Raw genomic sequence first — 20,545 nt, forward strand, 5'->3', positions numbered from 1 at the left:
GGGGCACTTTACAGTTATAGGTGGGTAAGCAAGGCCAAGAGAGCAGGTTATGCAGGGCTAAGGAGGGGTATGGCTGCTGGGTAACCTGGCTAGGTAGCAGACTTTTAATACATATTGGGAAAAAATGTTTTTGAGAAAGTATCAGCTTTACTACTTGGTGGGGGAAACACGTACTTTATTGCTTCCCAAGGTACGGGGCTCTGGTATAGGACAGCAAGTAGCTTTTACTTCTTATTGGAGAGGCTGGAATTGTTTGCCTGTTGTCCTTATTCTTCACTCAGGGATGGTCCTTTAGTCTTCGAGCAGGGTTAGAAAGTAAGAAAGCTGGGAGGGTTAGAGAGAAAAGAAAAAGAAATAGTCGGGAGAAACCAGGTTAATTTGGATACAAGATGTAGGCATTTCAGACAATACAAATATGCAGCACATCATTCATTTCAGAGCAACAGCCTTCTAGTTAACATAGCAATGCAGCAATTCAGTCAGTAGACTAACATTTAACACTTATTATAATTTAGGTAACAGGCTAGTTCACATATATTGTTAACATGTGCAGTATAGGAAACAGGCAAAAACACAATAGTCTATGCAGTAGGCTATGGCACATAAGGACTGTAATAGGCTATTTCAAGAATGCATATAATTCAGTAGAGCAGTTATGCAGACAAAATAGAAATACATGAAAACAAAAACTCACTTTACCCAAGATGGCTCCCAAGGTATGATATCTAAACAGGGAAAAAATAAGCTATACTACCCACGCTAATACAGAGGACACTGCAGTAGGAAAAAGCGAGTTGAAAAGGGAGGCTAGGTGCAAGCTCAGTCCTCACCCAATGCTGTTAGTAGCTAGTACGCAGACCCTGCTAGATCTGCCTTAAATTGTGGAACGCCATCCTATTGATGGTAAGTGTAACTGAGAGGGTTCCCGGTTCTCCAGCTAAGTCACCACTTAAGCGTTGGAGTGTACAGCACTGATTTTATATTAGCCATACAGCACTGATTTTATATTAGTGTACAGCACTGATTTTATATTAGCCACAAATGTACACTTTTCAGTGCGTAGTTAGGTTGAATAAGAGATAATTAAAAGGCTGTTTAAGATGCGCTGGTTAAAAAAGTGTGTTGGAAGCACTTTTGCACTGAGATGTGTTTACACCAACAGTTTCACCAGACCGAACCAATGTGTCGCTGGCAAATTGGAGACACAGACTCCCTCAGGCTATAGAGAAGTAACAGTTAACAAAAGGGGTGTAAGTCAAAAGCAAGTCCATTCATCTGGGCGGGAAGAGGATCGCAAGAAATGAAAACAAATAATCAGGCGCATACAAGTAATATTAATCTTTTTCCAGGAAAATTAACCCAGACCACCTTAGACTGATTAAATTAAGTTATTACAGGCTAGTATCAACTGAGTAGCCAAGCGAGCTACGGATGGACAAGAAGTACTGCGAGTATCCCTCGAAAGTGAAAGACCAAGAGTTACCATAGCGCTGTGTAACAGGAGTGGAGTAACATGCATCAACTCCACATGGTAAGCGCAGTTGAAAATCACCTTTACATATAGAAACTAAGGCAAATTGTACAGTGCATACAGAACTCTTAATCGCTCATCATAAATTATCAGGCTGATCTAGTATTTAGTGAGTTACAACTAGGCAATGTCGGCTTAGCAAACAAAAAATAAATGTCGGAAAGCATAAAGAAGAAATTTAAAACAGTTGAAGAAATAACAGCCCACAATAATATAACAGTGACCTAATAACTTAATTGTGTTTTAACAGGCTAGGCAGGAATTCAGCAATCACTCGACATATTACAGTTTGCTTTCAGTACAAAAACAGCAATGAACACACTTACATTGTAGAAAGAAAGAGACGCTACAGCCAGGAAGAACACACAGCAGCCAGAGGAGTAATTCCAGTAGTAAAGATGGCACCTCGCAGGGCTTTGGGTATAAATAGACTTGTGGAGGAAGTGATGAAGGAAGGGGAGGGGGAACTAGGTGCAGGCAGGTGGAGTAGAGGAGGGCCAAAGAAGGCTAGGATAGGTGATCAAGATTCTAGTAGGAGTAACTTATTAGTGTGTAATGAGAAGCAGGAGGGAAAAAGAAAAACAGAGACAGTGGAGGGGTTGAAAAGGTATCAAGAGCAAGAGGCAGAGAGTAAGAGGAACAGTTGCAGGGTTCAGACAGGTAAGGAGGAGAGAGTCTGAGAGAACAATCAGTGAGAAGCAGGCTACTGCAATTCACCTTACTGGTAAGTAAGAGTGAGTGTAGGGTGAGATAATCTGAAGTGGTGAAGAAGAGGGGTAGCAAAGGGCAGAAAGTAAAGGATTTCAGCAGTAAAATAATAGGTATATAGGCAGTCTAGTACAACAGAGCTGTACTTGGGAAATATTGCAGGGAGACAAAGAAAGGTGAAAGTATAAAGCAGGACTAGTAGAGGGAGCTAGCCTGGAAGGAAAAAAGAAGTGTGTAGGAGCTATGCTGGGGTGAGGGAGAGACTGAGATCACAGATAGCTCTTATAGAGGGAGAGGGAGAGGAAGGGGCAATTTACAGTTATAGGTGGGTAAGCAAGGCCAAGAGAACGAGTTATGCAGGGCTAAAGAGGGGTATGGCTGCTGGATAACCTGGCTAGGTAGCAGACTTTTAATACATATTGGGAAAAATATTGTTTCCCAATTCTCTATAAAACTTTTTTGGTTCATCAATAAATTGCTTATTTTGTACTTTTCCTTTATATTTATCTCTGTATCTTTTAGGTTTTTCTGCCTGTGATGATAATTTTCATTTATTGTTTGTGATAGTGCATGATATCTGTTATACTGCGCATTGCTTTTATCATGTCTTTCTGAATATTTTTGTTGATCTCTTCCCTGTTCTATACTCCTCTAACAGTGACACTTATTATCTTAATTGCTTTATAGTTTTCTCTGTTCGATACTTCCATGATGGTATTTGATTTCTCCCCTTCCTTTCCCTTACTACCCTGTGTTCTTGTGGTAGAATTTTATCTGTTATTAATTTAACTGCACAGTAATATATCCTGTTTACTTCTGTTATACCCCATGGATCTCTGTGGACAGTCCTAATTACTGTGTTCATTTGTTTTATCAAATTTCTAACTTTTTGGGTTTTATTGACATCCTGCAGTCTATTTCTTTCATTGATCTTAATATGTCTATCTATCTCTATTAACTCAAGCAACTCTTCTCTTAGCTCATTTTCTTCTAAACTGAGGGCACATTTTTTGTTATCCATTTTCTGTGGGCATTCTATAGAAAGTCCTGTAGCATCTTCATGTAGCATATCCTCTTCCATTTCATCCTGTGTCATCCGTTGTTCTGTCATATGGGAACTCACTGACCTATCGTTCCTCAACATTGAGTGCGTCAGAGTTGCCACAGTTTCCTGTTCCTTCCCTTGCTGTCCAGCTTCAAGTGAACATTTATACTGGTTTCCTGTGGAAGGCTCCAAAATATCTTCATATGGCAACTGACCAGTTGCTTCCCGTTCCACTGGTTTCTCCTTAATTTGGCTGTCTATTGCTCTATCCTGCTGTGGTGCTTTCTGAGTTAGACTTTATACGCGGAATCCTTCACTTTGCAGGTATTCCATAACCTCAGTTTCTATTTCTTTAATTTCTCCATTACTAATTTTCTTTTCTACTTTTCTTCATCGTCCTCTTATTTTTTTGTATTGTAAAGCTTTCCATGTCCAGATTCCTTTGCCTGTATTTCTCTTCAAATATCTTTGGTGCTGCTCTTTTTGTTTTGATTAGTTTTGCTTTCTCCTTTGCATAAATATTACACCATATTAAATATCTTTTTCTTTCCCATGCCCATATTTCTTCTCCAGATGTCTCCTGATCTTCCTGTTTCTCCTTACTTTCGGCACTTATTCCATCATGCTGTGATGTAACCTGTGTTAGACATTCTACACCAAATCCTTCACTTCACAAGCATTCCATAGCTTCAGCTTCTATTATTTTTAACTTCTACTTTACTGATCATCTTTTCTACATTTCCTCTTTGTGATATTATTTTTATTTATTGTGAAATTTTCCAAATCTGGATGCCTTTGCCTGTATTTCTCTTTGAATATCTTTGGGAATGCCTTTTTTATATTGATTAATTTGGCTTTTCAACTTTACATAAATATTGCACCATATCAAATCTCTCTTTCTTTCCCATGCTCATATTTCTTTTTTATACTTTTCAAAAATCTCTTGGTTTTGTTGTTTATATTTTCAGACTTCCTCAGATGCTTCTTTTTTCAAACATATCAAAGTTTCTTGGTCTATATATTGTTTTTCACAAATCTGTTATATTAATGAACACAAGGCTTCTGACAGTTTTTCTTGTGGAAGTATTTTTCTTTCCTCTAATTTCTGTCTTAATCTTTTTGAATATCTGGAAATTCTTGGCTTTTTGCATAATAGTAACAATACATAATTTCTTTCTTACCTCAGTAGTCCACTTTATCGTCTTTATGGCTTTTGTTTGGCCTATCAGTTTTTTTTGAATTTTGTGGACTGCTACTTCCTTCTACAACAGAGGGGCCATCCTCCCCCTGGGCTTGGCGTGGCCCCATTGTAGGAATGTTTCTGTATTTTATGGATTCTACACTGTCATTTTTTTCAGTCTTGGTACCAGTGCACCTACCAGGATTGGGCACTTTCTCATCCTGGGTTTTGTGCATCCAGCTATCTTTTTTAATTGTTGACCTACTTCTGTCCATGATATATGCTATATAAAATACAGTCTATATATCAGTGTCGTCTTGGTGAGATTTTGTGAAAAACAGGGCCCATCTCATGAAGGTACTCACCAAGACTTGAGGATAAATTCAATTTCAGCAATACTACTCTCCTTTGCTTGCTGGCTTTTCATCTCTCCATTTTTCTTGCTGCTTATAATGCTTTACCTGCAGTTGTGCTGCTCTCTTGTGACTTTCTCAGTATTATAGTTGATTTAATGTAAAGAATGCATTACTTCACTGCAACTGCACATATTAATACAACACATTTGTATCAAAGTGCTCTTTCAGAAGAAAATTATAAAATCTCATTATGTTATGTTCTGGGCAATAAGTATTTCATTAAAACTATGTTAATCCAGACCAGCATGCAAACCAAATTCAAATACCTGAGTCAGTCTTTCTTTAAAAATGATCACTTAACTATCATGAGTAAAGCAATAAGATGACTGCTGTTATTTTCTAGGTCACCTCGAATGTATGACCTTAGCGCTGAAGAATCGCTGTGAGAATCTACTGAAAAAAAGATCTGGTCGAAGCCATAGACAGGGAAACAAAAACAGGGCAAGAAGAAATCCCCAGCTTGAAGAACCTGAAGGTTCAAGGAACCAAGAACCTGAAGGTTCAAGGAACCGAGTCCGAAGAGAGGAACTGTTGGTTGGACTCTGTGAGATACACTTTCTTCCCTTAGTGATTGGAACAAAGGACCCCAATAAGCAGCAAAGGCTTCAGTGTATTGGTAAGGTAGCTTGTCTTCATAACTAAGTACAATGTTACTACCCTCTAAACCTCATACTGTTTGTGGTTTCAGCTTTATGACTTTTAATTGCGCAGGTATTTTTAAAACTGTTCACGGCATCGCATTCATGTAAGATTCTTCAGAACACAATAAACATTGGTATAGCTTTAAAGTTCAGTCTACATTTATTCTGTATCTGTGCAGACATGCTAGTGAGCTAGAAATGTTTTTTTTTTTTTGTTTGTTTTTTTTTGCTGTGAGGCTTTACTGTTAGAACATTAGTGCTTCTGCAGATTCATAAAGACAGCAAACATTTTAAAATATCTGCATAAAAACAATCCAGGCCTACAGTTAAATAGTTTAGTCTCCTCAGAGCACAGCATATTGCAGAGCATGGTCTTCTTGAGTTTTTATTTCATAATTTCAGTTCTCAGAAAACAGTTGTAGCCATGTGTATTCCCAGCATTACAGAAATGAAAATGACTGGTACTTCTCCTGTGAAATATGTAGCTGGCCTAATGGTTAAGGTGTTTGCCTTACAAACACAAGGTGCAGGGTTTGAGTCTCACAAGAGATAATTGTCTAGACTTACTATGGCTCACAAGGGCAGTTAGCCTAGTACTAACCTAACCTATATATGTAGTTCCCCTTAGCCCAGTTGAAAAGTAGCAGGAGCTGTTAAAAAGACAAAAGGATTTGTTTGTGTCTTTCGGCTTTTCCCGGTTAGGGGTTGCCACAGCAGAACTCTGGTCTGCTAATGATTGGCAGTAGATTTTTATGTACTGGCTTGCCGGGCCTAATGCACAACCTTCAATGAAGGAACGCCCATTCACGCATGTCGCTACACAGAAGACGCTCTAACTGAGAATCAAACGGGCAACATCAAACTGTGAGGTGACAATGCTACCGCAGCACCACCACCACAGTACCTAAAAAGACAAAAGGATAAGATAGTATAAAGAAAGAGACATTCTATAGGCTGTGATTACTGTTTTCTCTCAGTATAACAGGGCAAAATTCTGGGTGGTCAAAAATCTTGCTTTGTCTTTCCACTATATAAACTTATCCACTCGAGGCATATAATAATTGTCAAACATAGATATCTCAGATGGGGGCGTGGCCAAGATGAGCACTGAGTAACAGCACGTTCTCTCTGCTCTGTCTTTACAGAACATTTATGACAGGATTTTTTGAATTTATCTATCCTAATTCTGTTTTTTTTTTTTTACATATTTGGATTCTATTAATCATCCTTTATGATAGTATATAAACATTTTGGCAACTTTTTTATTTTTTTCTACCAAAAAGTACTAGAGAAAATATTTGGACTTCAGACTGCAAAATGAGCTACTCCAAATCTACACTTCAAGAAACAACTATTAAGAAGGAGCTTCAGTCACTATTATCTAATATACAAAAACTGACAGCAAAAATCGATAGAATGGATGTAAAACTGGATAACTTCAAAGAAAAATGTTCTCAACAAATGGAAATGTTACACGAAGACCTTAAGCAAGAAAAGAGACAGATTACTGGTATAAAGACTTCACTAAATGATATGGACATTAGAATTCAAGAAGATGATCATAATATAGACTTTCTCTTAAAAGAAAATACTTTTTTACAAACAGAAATTGATGATCTAGAGAATAGATCAAGAAGAAATAATATTAGACTTTTTGGTTTGCCTGATAATGGTGAAAAAGGTAATATGAAAAAATTCTTAACTTCTTGGCTCCCTGATATACTACAGCTTCCTGAACCTCTCTCATGTGGGATAGAAAGAGCACACAGGTCCTTGGCAACTGCAAAAAAAGGTAAATCCAATTCTACTAAATCTGTTATAGTGAAGTTTTTATTATCTTATGACAAGGAGATAGTGTTAAAGACTGCATGGGCTAAATCTCCTATTAAATATAAAGAAAATGTCATACACTTTGATAATGATTACTCATCTTCTGTAATTGCCAAAAGAAAGCTTTTTTTGCCAATGCTAAAAGAGTTAAAGAAAGCCCAAAATAAAGACACACCTATTATTTCCTGCCAGATTAAAAATATTTCTCCAAGATGGTCCAAAAATGTTTGATGACATAGACTCTGCCATTACCTTTGTCAAAACAAGAAAACTACTTGATAAAATAGAGGATATGGAGTGGGCAAATGCCAGCCTTAAAAGAAATGCTGATAACAGTTCCTGGAAGATTTATGAACATAAAAAGAAGCTCAAGAATAAGTGATTAGTTAAGCTATTTTACAGTGGCTTTCATTTACCCAAGTCTTAACAACTAACCCAGAAGTTGGGGAAGTGGAAATGGTTCAACAGGTGAGTTTTTGTTGCTTAAATTTCCTTTTATGGTACATAGTTGTTTTAATGGTATTTCTAGTTTGTTATTATTTAGTCTAGTTTATTTTATTTAAAGTAACTCAATTATGATTGCAAGTAAAAGTTATTTATGTATTCATTTATTTATTATCTTTTAATATTAAGTTGTTGCCTGCTATAATAAATGCTCCGTATGTTTGGGGACTTAATTTTATGGTATTTTGGGAACTATGATAGATACGGAGATTTATAGATGAGAAAATGAGGGTCTTTGTTACAATAGAAACTGTTTTCTTTGTTTTTAATTGTTTGCCATTTTATTTCCCTGTCTCTTTGTGAAGAGATACTCTTCATTGATATTGTTGCCATAATGTTACATTAATGATTATGTTTCTCATATTTTGCTCTGCTGCTGGAATGTGGTGCTATTTGTGGTAATAGACATATGAAAGGTTCTTGTTTTGTCCCTTTCAGTGACCTGATATGTTTTGAGTAATTTATTAGATATTTATCTTTAAAAATGTGAATATGTGGGTGTATTGATAAGTGAACAGCCCATATTAGATAATTGTGGTGGTTTTCTCTGATTATGGTATTATGGGGAAATGTATTTTCCTTTCTTTTTTTCCTGTTTTGCTGTTGGTTGTTTCCATGGAGACGTTTACAGACTAACCTCTGAGCTTGGCAGAGCTGGATAAGAGCTTGAATAGATGGTCTCAACTGCCATCTACAGGTCAAGTGAAAGAACTGCAGCTAAGTAACCTGTATAATATAACTGTTATATTAAAGCATTTGTGAGTGTTTATAAACAGAGCACTTTTGATACATGTATACCATTATGTTTTTACACTTGTATTTATAGTCATATTATATTTAAGTTAAGCTTCTTTTAATTGGTATAACAAACATATAGCATATATAACAACATTATTAAAATATTTAAAAAAAATAAATCTTTACATGAGACCTAAGCAGAATTTAATATTGTTCTACAAGATATAAAAACCAGAAATGAGAATAATTCTAGTACAGAAAGAAGATAAACAAATAATGATTGAAACATAATATATTCTGTATGAATCTAGCTTACTGCATACAGTATAGTTTCAGCTGCAAATGTTTGCCATATCAACTAATATGTTGATATATTCTGACAAACATAGAAGCTGTTTCAGATTAGTAAAGGTCTTAAAGGAAAGAAAGGGAATACATTCCTTCCTAGAAAATACTGAGGACTTTATTGGAATCACATATTACAGTGGGAAACTATAATGCAATATTTTCAATGCTCTTGTTTTCAGATACATGGAAATGGGGAAATAGTGTCATTAGCTATTGGCACAATAAATAAAGATACAGGGGGTTAATCTACTTATTGATCATTATAACAATTCATTGCATATGAATTAGTTATAACATTTGTATTATTTGTATAATATATGATTGGTCTTTATGATATTTTGATTTAAATCTGAAAAAAGTTAAATAGGAAACAGCTACATTTGACATATTTTAATTTGTTTCTTAAATAGGTACATATAATTGTAATGGATGTATTTTAATTCATAACTTTTTTAAATCACATATACTACCTTATATTGTTAAATTATGCAACAACATATATATTTAGATGGAGAGGAGATGAGTGTTGTTATTAGCTTGATGGTCAATTTGGGTGACAGATGTCACTCAAATTAGGAGTTTTTAACTGTGTTATTAGTAGATGTTATAAGTCTCTGTTAATAGTTATTATGATGTTCACCAAGCCTTACAAAATTGAATTTGGTAAAAATATATTTCATTGACTAAAAGTTTTATATGTTTCATGTGTAAATTATAATTGTATTCCTAATAGCCAATTTTTATTGACTTATAAAATATGGGAAAAAGGAGAGTTATTAAACAACAGATACAGAGAACATTAATGTTTTATGACATCATTAAAGTGCATATCATTAAACATCAATGGATTAAATTATCCTAGTAAGAGAAAATCTTTGAATATATATCTTAAATTACATAATTCTCAATTAATATTTATCCAAGAAACTCATCTACTAACTAAAGATATCACAAAATTGGAATCCAAATCTTACGAACATTTGATTAGCTCAGAACATACGCAAAAGAAAAGAGGGGTGGCCATACTATGGAAAAATACAACACCTATGCCTAAAATAATTGACACTTACAAAGATAACAAAGGGATGTTATCTTCAGTTGTTATAAAATTTAATAAGAAAATGTTGACTTTAATAAATATGTATTGGATTCCTGGCATTGGACCTACAACAGTGAAACAACATATAGAACATATAGTTCAGTTTTCTAAGGGTAGTATTATTCTTGCTGGGGATTTTAATTGCATTTCTGACATAAAAGACTCTAGTACCAATGGTAAAAGGAAAATTCCAGCTATAGCTAAATTACTGAATGAATTTTCAGATTCATACATGACAAAAGATATTAATAACTTTATAGATGCTAAGTCACTGTTCTATACATTTTACTCACATAGACATAATTCATATTCAAGAATAGATAGGGTTTTCATTTTCAATAACTTAACTGACTTCTTATTAAACTCAAAAGTGATTTCATGTCCCCTTTCAGACCAAAATTCCATAACATTTGATTTTATACTAAACTCCACATTTAATGTTCAAATTAAAAGGATACCAGCCTACATAATTAAACTGAAATATTTAATTGATTTCTTTACTACAGAAGTACATTTTATTAAACTTAATAGTACACAGGGAACTTCTGAAGTACAAATTTGGGATGCTCTAAAAGCTTACCTATATGGTAAAATTATTGATTGGTATAAAAATAAAAGCATTTTGTGGGATAAAGATCTCCAAGATATACAAACAAAGTTAGATGCTTTAAGACTTGATGCTTCAAAAATCCCAGATAAGAAAGATAGAATGAATGAATGAAATAAATACTTTAAACAATAAATATATGGACATTTTAAATCATAAAGCAGTGGCGGCTGGTGACTTCAAATTAAAGGAGGGCTGCAGGAGACAGCTGAATGGGTGGGGCCAATGGGAAGGGGTGTGGCCAATCAGAAAGGGGTGGAGCTATGCTCAAAACCACAACAACTGGAACTTTAATTAAATACGCTGCCCTGGGTGCCAAACAGTCATTACGAGAGTCCAATCAAGACAAAATGAAGTGTAGAAGAAAAAATATTTCAATGCATTGGCTACATGACAACTTACTTAATATCCAGATGGAAACAGGTTGTGAGGCATGAAAAAATAAATTACTTTTTAAATACATTACTGGAATGCCAATCAAAATCAAGTATAAAAAACAAGCAACACTCAACTCAAACCACTACTCCTTGCACTGCAGTTCTAATTATAATTTATATTCAGCTTTATAAAATTACCAAGTAACATGCTGAAAGTAGCAATCTCTGTGATAACCCCACTTGTAAAAATGTTTCTTATCCAAAAAAGACCTGCTGCCTGACACAACTATCTACTTGATTCATGGGGAAGACATGATCAAAGTAAAAAATGAACAGCAAACAAGAAACAAGCTCAAGATAAATTGCTTAAAGGATTCCTGCACAAGTTATGGACCACACATGATAGATTGGCATTCTGTTTATTTTACGGGTAAGCCTGCAAAGATGACTGCAAGTCTCCAACAAAAGATGACTGCAAGTCTCCAATAAATGTAATGAGCTTCTGAAAATACTGTAATCCTGTCCTTTTATTACAAATACTGTCATATGCATTTCAATACCCAAGGCTTATACATTATCTAGTTATGTAAATATTCTCTGCATGGCAACAACGAAAAGGCTTTCAATGCTGGTAATTCTTTAACAGTATGCTTATTAAAGCTTATTTGCATCTTACAATCTCCAACAAGCTTACCTGATGCTCATTAAATCACTGCTACTAAAACAGAGCAACAGGGCACTGTGACAGCATGCATTTCCTGAATAATAAGAAGCATAAATCAACAGTATAAAAATCTGACAGAAAACCAGAACATTCTGCAAAATCAAGGACAGATGAAAATCCACGGTCGTACTTGTGGTCTACCTTGGATGGGGGAATACTCTGCACACTTATACTGCATAACTGCTCCTTGCCTTCCTTGGACACATCCAGAGCCACTACAATGGGGAGTGGGGTGCAACAAGTATGTCATAATTTGAAATGTCTCTGGCTGACAGTGATGGCTCTGACACTCATACCTCTCAACTTCAGAGCAAGAAATCTGGACAAAGCCATACATAGAACTAGAAGTGGGACACAGGCCCAAAAATAAGGAAATTTTTTAAATATTGCTCTTATTAACTTAGATAATAGAACAGTAATAGATCTTGCATTAGTACGAATTTTCTGAAGGGTATAAAATCTGAAACTCAAATGTCTGCCATTATTTTCTAAATTTAATCTTTAATTACTTGCCACTAATTTGCCAGAAAACCACAATTTTATGAAAAACAGACCAAAATGTGATGCAAAAATATAAAGTTGCCACACAATACAGCTGGGAACCTGTCAAAAAAGAGACACCTTTTTAATATTAACATTGTTAACTTGAGCAGCTAACAAAAATAAGAGCATCTACATGCATTTCTGAAATAAAAGTAATCTATAACTCTGATCATTACAGTTATATATAATTGTAAACCCTCCACATTTTCTTCCAAAATTGCCATTTTGAGGAGGGATTATTAGGGGAGAGCAACATTTTGAGCCAAAATTGGGGACAATTGAGAGGTTTGGATATTCCTAATTCTACAAAGTGATTTGCACGTACCTCTCAACCTCTTAATGCAGGAAATCTGGACAAGGCCGAATATATTGGGGGAACATACAAACACTACTAAAAATTGCTCTTGTATAAACTTAAGACAGTTGATAGAATAACAGGTCTTGCATTAGCATGCATTTTTCTGAAGGTTATGACGTCTGAAACTCAATGTCTGTCATTTAGTGACTTCATTCCAAAATGATTTTCTAGAAAACCACAAATTTTATGAGGAACAAACCAAAAATAAGAAGCAAATATCTATTCATTCTGCAAAAATATGGACAACTGAGAGGTATAGTTCAGCCGGGGCTGTCTGAGTTTGCTACCCTTCTCCCCCTCACAAAATCATGGTCGAATGGAGCCTCCCCCCTGCAGCCATTCCAACATCCCATTCCTTGGTTATTTTGCCCCATTTACCATAAACACTGTAATGTGCATACTACTTTAATTCTGTGATGATTTAGATTTCATTTGAAAGTTTTATTTTGCATTTTACACACAAACCCTAATAGATATCTGTTAAACAAAGCAATGCAGTCTCACAATGAAAATAGACTTAGCATTAAAACTTCTCTGCCCTTGAAACTCACATGCATTGAAACAGCATTGAAACCCACATTCAAAGAAAATACATTTTGCCAGTGGCAGATAAAGATTAACTCTGGGCTGTTTTCAAAATCATAGGCCCCTTGAACATGAAACAAATACATGCTCTTTGATACACCTTCCTGACTGTATTGCATTATATTCCTTGTACAATACAGTACAGTTGTTAGAGGGCATTTTAAATTTATGGTTTTGAACATTTTTCCAGTAAACAATGAAACAAAATGCATGCACCAATGACAAAACCGCCCAATTCAGAACATTTCCATCATAAAACGTCTACTCAACCTTCTATAGTCCACCAGTATCAGTAAATATGCACAATCTCTGAAGTAGTAAAATCCACATTAAAGAAATCTGTAACTAATAAAGAGGTTGCTGCTAGCAAACAACTTTATATGTCATTGTTTCATCTACAAATAAAGTGCCTGTTGCCCTTGAAGAATAAATTGCCTATGTTGCGTGCATTAAAAAAATGATAAGCTAGTAATACCGCAATAGGGAATGGATAGCAAACTGATAACAGGTTCATAGTTACTAGGTATCTTTGCCAAAAAGGACTGCAGCATCCACCCCTTTTACAACACAGTACAGTATCAGCAATGCATCTCCCTACTGTGGGAGTAGAACCCACAGCCTTCTGCATCAAAAGCAAGTACACTACCTGTTGTGCTATTAACGATGCAAGCAGACTTAGCATAAGCAGCACTAAACTTTTGTTCCCCTGCAGCTCTCAGCTCCTTGTAAAATCTACTCATCACTCAGCTGTATCTCTGAACTTTGCAGCACAAGATATCTGGAAAAAGCCAAAATTTATTGGGGGGGGGCAAAAGGCCAAAAACCAGGGACACATTTTAAACATTGCTTGTATAATGTTGGAAAGTTGCTAGAATAAAATGCTATGTTACCACCATACATTTCACTGCCACGTCTTGAACCCAGGGGGACCCTGTGCAAATTTAGTGAATTCAGTTCTCACCATAGCTGTCAACCTCTTAGCAAAAAACACATGAAAAAAGCCAATAATGTGGGAATACAGCTGCAAAACATATTCAGTGAATTCAGTTCTCACCACAGCTCTCAACCTTAGCACAAAATACTTGGACGAGGCCAATAATGGGGGAATACAGTCCCAAAAATATGGGCAAATTTCAAATATCCATGTTATAAACTTAGACAATTGCTAGAATAAAAGGTTTTGTTTTACCATGTACTTTCTGAAGAATATGAAGTCTGAAATTCAAATGCCTGTTATTTTTAAACATTTGTTAACCAGGAGAGTAGTCTGACTTGGAACAAAACAAAGCAAAATTTCAGCAGAGCAGGGAGAAACATTCCAGACACATCTTTGTAAGGGATGGGAGGATATGCAGACTCCACACAGAAGGCACCCCAGCCAAGAATCAAACCACAGAACCTGTAGCTGTCAGGCAACAGTGCTACCAGTGCACCACTGCACTACAAACCTTTGCAAGGAAATATGAAGATACAGAAACCATAAATTTTATGATGAACAGAACAAATATGAGGCAAAAATCTGCAATTTTTTTACAAATAGTGGTAGGTAGGGAATTCAGGTCCTTGCCACTTGCATCCAAGGTACAGTGTTCAAGCCTAAGTATTTCTACCCACCACTATGTGTTAACAAGGGCATTACACACACACACACACGCACACACACACTCTCTTACTTTAAAACCCACGTACAAAAAATATCGCACAGTGCATTTCAAAAGTACACCTTATACTACACACATAACAGTGTTTCTGCATGGAGAGCAAGTGCACCTTGTACCCCACATTTGAGGGGTCAAACTTAATTATTCTTTTTATGTGCATTAACATGAAGAAAGAAACAAAAATACTTGACTTTCTATGAAGGTTAAGTATTTCCATAGTTACATTCAACACACTGCACTGGTTAGGGGTCGCCACAGCGGAACTCTAGTCCGCTAATTATTGGCAGCAGATTTTTATGGTACCGAGTTGCCACCCTGATGCCCAACCTTCAGCAAAGGCATGCCCATTCACACATGTCTTTCGGAGGTCACTTGACCATGGGGAGGACATACAAACTCAACACAGAAGGCACTCCAGACGAGAATTGAACAGGAGAACCTCTTGCTGTGAGGCAACAATGCTACCGCTGTACCACTGCTGCTTTTAAAATCTGGACATTGTGAGAAATTCAATTCATTTGAGAGGTATGCAGCTTATCCACTGCAAAAACACATTTTAGGCTACTATCCTTCCCTAATCATCAGATCACATTACTGTACATTCAGACTTCAGACATTGTCAGATGATTATAATTTTCTGTTTGACAGCAGTATGCTTCAGTCCCAGTCATATTCATTTTAATTAGCTGATGATGTGTTCTGTGCACTATCTGTCCACGTAATCAAATTGTATCACATGAACTGACGACATACATACGTTTATACCATAATTGTTGTTTTATGACACCACTTATTTGACAAATTATAACATACCTCAGAATCTTGACTTCCAAACCTCTGATTATGACTACACCCAGTTGTAAGTAGAGAGGGATTTATGTGATTAATTTAGCATATGATTATAAATTAAGGGGGTTTTAAATCACCACAGCACAGCCATTTTTTAACATTCTCTTGACCACTCCTAAATAATTCCAAAAAGATAATTTCATTCTTTCCGTATAAAATTTATGCATAATAAGCTAAGAAAAAACTTTAAATATAAGCCTTAACATAGTATAACATATTAAGCTATACTTATGTAATATTTAGTAAGGCTGTAGCAGTATAACCTACTGTAGACACATGTCAAAGAATAGGCCAATACAAATATCAAACATTTCTTGTTTGTGATTTGATGGCTTTGTTTATGTTCCTTAACAATGAAAGAGTCAATGTGAGGTATTTTGCTGGAAGCAAAACCGAGAAGAAATATTAATTTTCTTGAATGTGAAGTCATGAAGAAGCTTAACAGTGAGAAAATCATCATGAAGTACACACCAGTCTGCTTGTGTTTTAAACAGACTGCAAACAAATTTTCTGCGGCTTTTATCACATGCATTGGCACTGTGACATTTTTATGCTGTGCTTTGGAACTGCATTGGTAAACTGAGCAAAAATGAGTCACTAAATTATATCAGTTCCATGACACAAGGGACTGAAACAAACAGACAATATTTGAAAAATAAAATAATATTTAAAGCATAAGCAAAATAGAAAGTTGCTATACATTCTACTTTTTTGAGGAGAGTGTTGAAGTCTGAAAATGATGTTTGCCTTTAATGAATGACATCAACTTATGAGGGGCTAGGATTTGAATTCCTTGACCATCTTTTAGCATTTTATATCGTTAGATGCATCTATGGGAATGTACCCTTAGGCAAGATTTCTTCCAGTCTTTCTGCTATATGCTCAGGAGCACTGACTGTAGAAGAAGGCAATGTGTAAAGTCCAGTTCATCGAAGAACTATTGTTTAATTACAGTTCTCGTAAGTTTATGGAACCTTAAATATATTAGGGAATGATACAAATTTAACTGAACACAGATTTTTCCTTGTTAACATAGACCAAAAAATAAAAAGAGTAACTATTTCAGAGCAAAATTTTATCTGTTTGTATCAATGACATCTTTGTTCTCAGTGCTTTGTATACTGTTCAGCGCATCTCAAGGTTAAGTGAAGGGCAAGCCTATGAAAGGCTTTTCCATATTTTTTTTTCAGACTTTCATCTTCACAACTATTAAACTGTTCAGTTTTGCATGTTTCTGCATTTCTGCTATTGTACTTTTGTTTGACATTATGGTAGCTGTTAAAGGGGCCATAAAATCTAAGCAGTTTGCCTACCATAGTTTTTGCATACTGAAATGAGGTATTATGTTTTGCAGTCTGCCTAGAAAGACTCCTGTGTTTTAAAGAGACATTTGTCATTTTCAGAATCTTCAGAAATGCAGTATTTACTAATAAACTGATTAAAGAAATTAATGCAAAGTTGAGATACTTGCCTTCAAGTGTTAAACTGTTATATAGCTGCAGCATAATATGATATTTTGAAGTCCATTACTGTGCTATATCAAGTGTCAGAGTTTAGAAACAGATTAACAGTATGGGAAAAGAACTGCCAGCTAAGCTGACATGTGCAACCACTGTTCCAATTCATTCATTGTCTGTATGTAACAGGATGCAAAATCAAATGCCCATGAATAACAGTAGCTCTTTCCCTCTGTCTCTCTCTCTCTTGTCTCTCACTCATCTGCGAGCATGTGTGCACACACACACACGCCCATGTACAAACACACACACACACACACACACACACACACACACACACACACACACACACACACACACACACGCACACACACACACACACACACACACACACACACACACACACACCTTACCTGTAAATGGGTCCAGAAAGCACTCCATTCTCTCAGCAAACCCGCGCTTGACGTAATCCAACTCCATTCTCTCAGCAAAGGGTCCGGAAAGCAGTAATCCGTCTCGCTGCAATATCCAACTCCATTCTCACAGCAAACCCGCGCTCGACTTAACGCTTCCCTGCAGGAGAACTTACCTCACTCCTGATTGGTCCTGCACTCGAATCCCTGCTTACCTCTCTCCTGATTGGTCCTGTCTGCGGCTCAAGCAATCCGGAGCTCCTCTCTTCTGTGCAGTCGTCTACCACATGGCATCCTGGGCATCTGTGGGGCAGAAAATACCTTCTCGGCATCTGGACTGCCTGAGTGGCAGTCAGAGTTTGCAGAGATTCCTGGGCATCTGCGGGGCAGGGCAGTGTGTCAGCGCATGCTCGACAGTTCTGGTACTCCGTGAAAATAGAAAATATATATTTTTTAAAGTTTATGTTTAATGTTTTTTTATTTCTTTTATTTCTAGGTGGGAGGGCTGCAATCCTGCAGACTGATAGCATGAGCCGCCCCTGCCATAAAGTCATGATAAATCTTGAAAAATATAAACTTCTTTTTCTATAAATCCTAGATCTATGAATATACTACTAACAAGACTAAAAGATTAAATAAACTTAACCATATTAAAAAATCTATTCTTCAACAAAAAAAAAATAAATGGTATCTGATCTACCAAATATATTAAGTGATTTTAGAGAACTTTTTTAAATTAAACCAACCCAATGATATAATTAATAGTATAAAAGATATTCAATCTTTTATAAATAATAATATAAAAAACAGACTATCAGAAACACAAATAAAACTAATAGATAAACAAATATCTTTTAAAGAAGTAAAAGATCAATTCACTAAACTTAAACAAATAAAGCTCCTGGTAACGATAGTATCATTTCTTAAATTTACAAGGTTTTGCATGCCAAAGTGTTAACTGTGCTACATACAGTATTCAATATATCCCAAAATAATGACATTGGAGGATGGCCTAATGGTTAAGGTGTTTGCCTTACAAACACAAGGTGCAGGGTTTGAGTCTCACAAGGGATAATTGTTTAAAATGCCTCGCAAGGGCAGTTAGCCTAGTACTAATCTATGAATCTATTGGGTTTTTGGGATGGTGGCCTAATGGTTAAGGTGTTTGCCTTACGAACACAAGGTGCAGGGTTTGAGTCTTACGAGGGATAATTGGCTAGGCTTAAAATGGCTCACAAGGACAATTGGCCTAGTACTAATCTATGAACCTATGAACCTATACCCCCCTCTTGGAAGTACACATTTATTTCTCCCATACTAAAGTCTGATAAAAACCATGTAAAATGTGCTTCATATAGGCCCATTTTGTTATTAAACACAGACTATAAAATGTTCATGTCTATTTATGCTGATAGACTCAAACATTTTTTACCATCCCTGGTAGACATGGAAAAAACAGGTTTTATAATTAATAGAACTTTTTATAATATCAAAAGAACAATAACTTTAATTGAGTCAGTAAAAACCTTAAAGGATAATTTGACTATTGTTAGTTTAGATATTAACCGTGCCTTCGACTCAGTTAATTGGGACTATCTTTTTATCTTACTGAAAGACTTAAACTTTTGTAACAGCTTTATTAATCTTATAACTCGACTAGATAATGAAAGTCAAGCCTACATAAAAATAGGTACAAATATATCCCAGAGCATACTCATTGTAAAAGGAACCAGACATGGTTGCCCTTTATCTCCACTTTTATTCACATTAATTATGGAATCTTGGGCTAACTTAATAAGGGATAACAATAATATACAAGGTTACAGATTAAATCATAATGAAACATCAAAATCCAAATGTTTGCTGATGATGTATTAATCACTCTTGGTGGTACTAACCCCACTTTACAAGAATTGTTTAAAAATATGGATATATTTCAAAAAAGTTCTGGTCTTAACTTTAATAACTTTAAAACACAAATTCTCCTAATTGGTTTCAAAAGTTATAATATACAAGATCAGTATAAAAATATATACCTCAAGCTCAACAAATAACATATTTAGGTATAATTATAGCAATTAATATTAAAGACATGTTACACCTAAATTATAGTAAAAGTATATCAACCATAGAGACTCTAATAAGTAAGTGGAACAAGATTCTATTTGCAATGGATGAAAAACTTTATTACCATTATAAAGATGATCTTGCTTCCAAAGATCTTATACATAATACAATTTAGTTCTATTCCCCCTACAGGCTCTTATATTAAAAAATTTAACACACTGATTAAAAACTTTTTGTGGCATCCAATAAAGCCTAGAATTGCATTGTCCTATCATATGTATAGCTGGGAAAATGGATGTATATCTTTACCAAATCTAGAACTTTATTCAATTTCATCAGTTATTAAAACAATTATTTATCTTATAGATGGAGAGTATTTTGCAAAATGGAAAGAAATTATGTTAAATTTATCCCATAATACCAAAAATAAAGATAATAATCATCTATCACAGTTAATAAATAATTCATTTATATGGAAGTTGAGAGAATACTTGTCCAATTATTCCACTCAAATGTTTAATTCTACTTATGTAACTTTAATTCTAAAGGCCTTTAAAAACTATATATTTAGTTTTAGAATCTTTGAAAATTGGTTGTTCATCATCTTTCCCATTGCCTATACACAAGGGATAATTCTCTCTGCAGATCATTCTAAAATGTTGCTATTTAAACAAAAAAAAATTTGGCATCAAATATTAAATAAAAATGAGACAAAATATATCAATGCTCTTATAGATGAATATAACCTTAACACTTTACTTTGGTCAGATTTGCAAGAGTCTAGAAAATATATTCTAGTTAAGCTAATTTTAATCCCCTCAAATGCTAGGAATTCAATACCCAAACTTATTCAATACTTGATTC

General features: G+C 35.2%; 1 protein-coding gene across 1 annotated transcript in view; it reads left to right on the top strand.

Moving 5' to 3' along the window:
* LOC122804983 overlaps window positions 1-20,545 on the top strand; it is an 817,331-nt gene that overhangs the window by 261,099 nt on the left and 535,687 nt on the right. The window contains exon 2 of the mRNA XM_044075229.1: window positions 5,224-5,496. Within this exon, the coding sequence (XP_043931164.1) occupies window positions 5,224-5,496 (273 nt within the window). The remainder of the gene's footprint in view (window positions 1-5,223; window positions 5,497-20,545) is intronic.

The sequence above is a fragment of the Protopterus annectens genome, chromosome 6.part0, assembly GCF_019279795.1.
Source record: "Protopterus annectens isolate FY-2018-M chromosome 6.part0, PAN1.0, whole genome shotgun sequence".
NCBI lineage: Eukaryota > Metazoa > Chordata > Ceratodontiformes > Protopteridae > Protopterus > Protopterus annectens.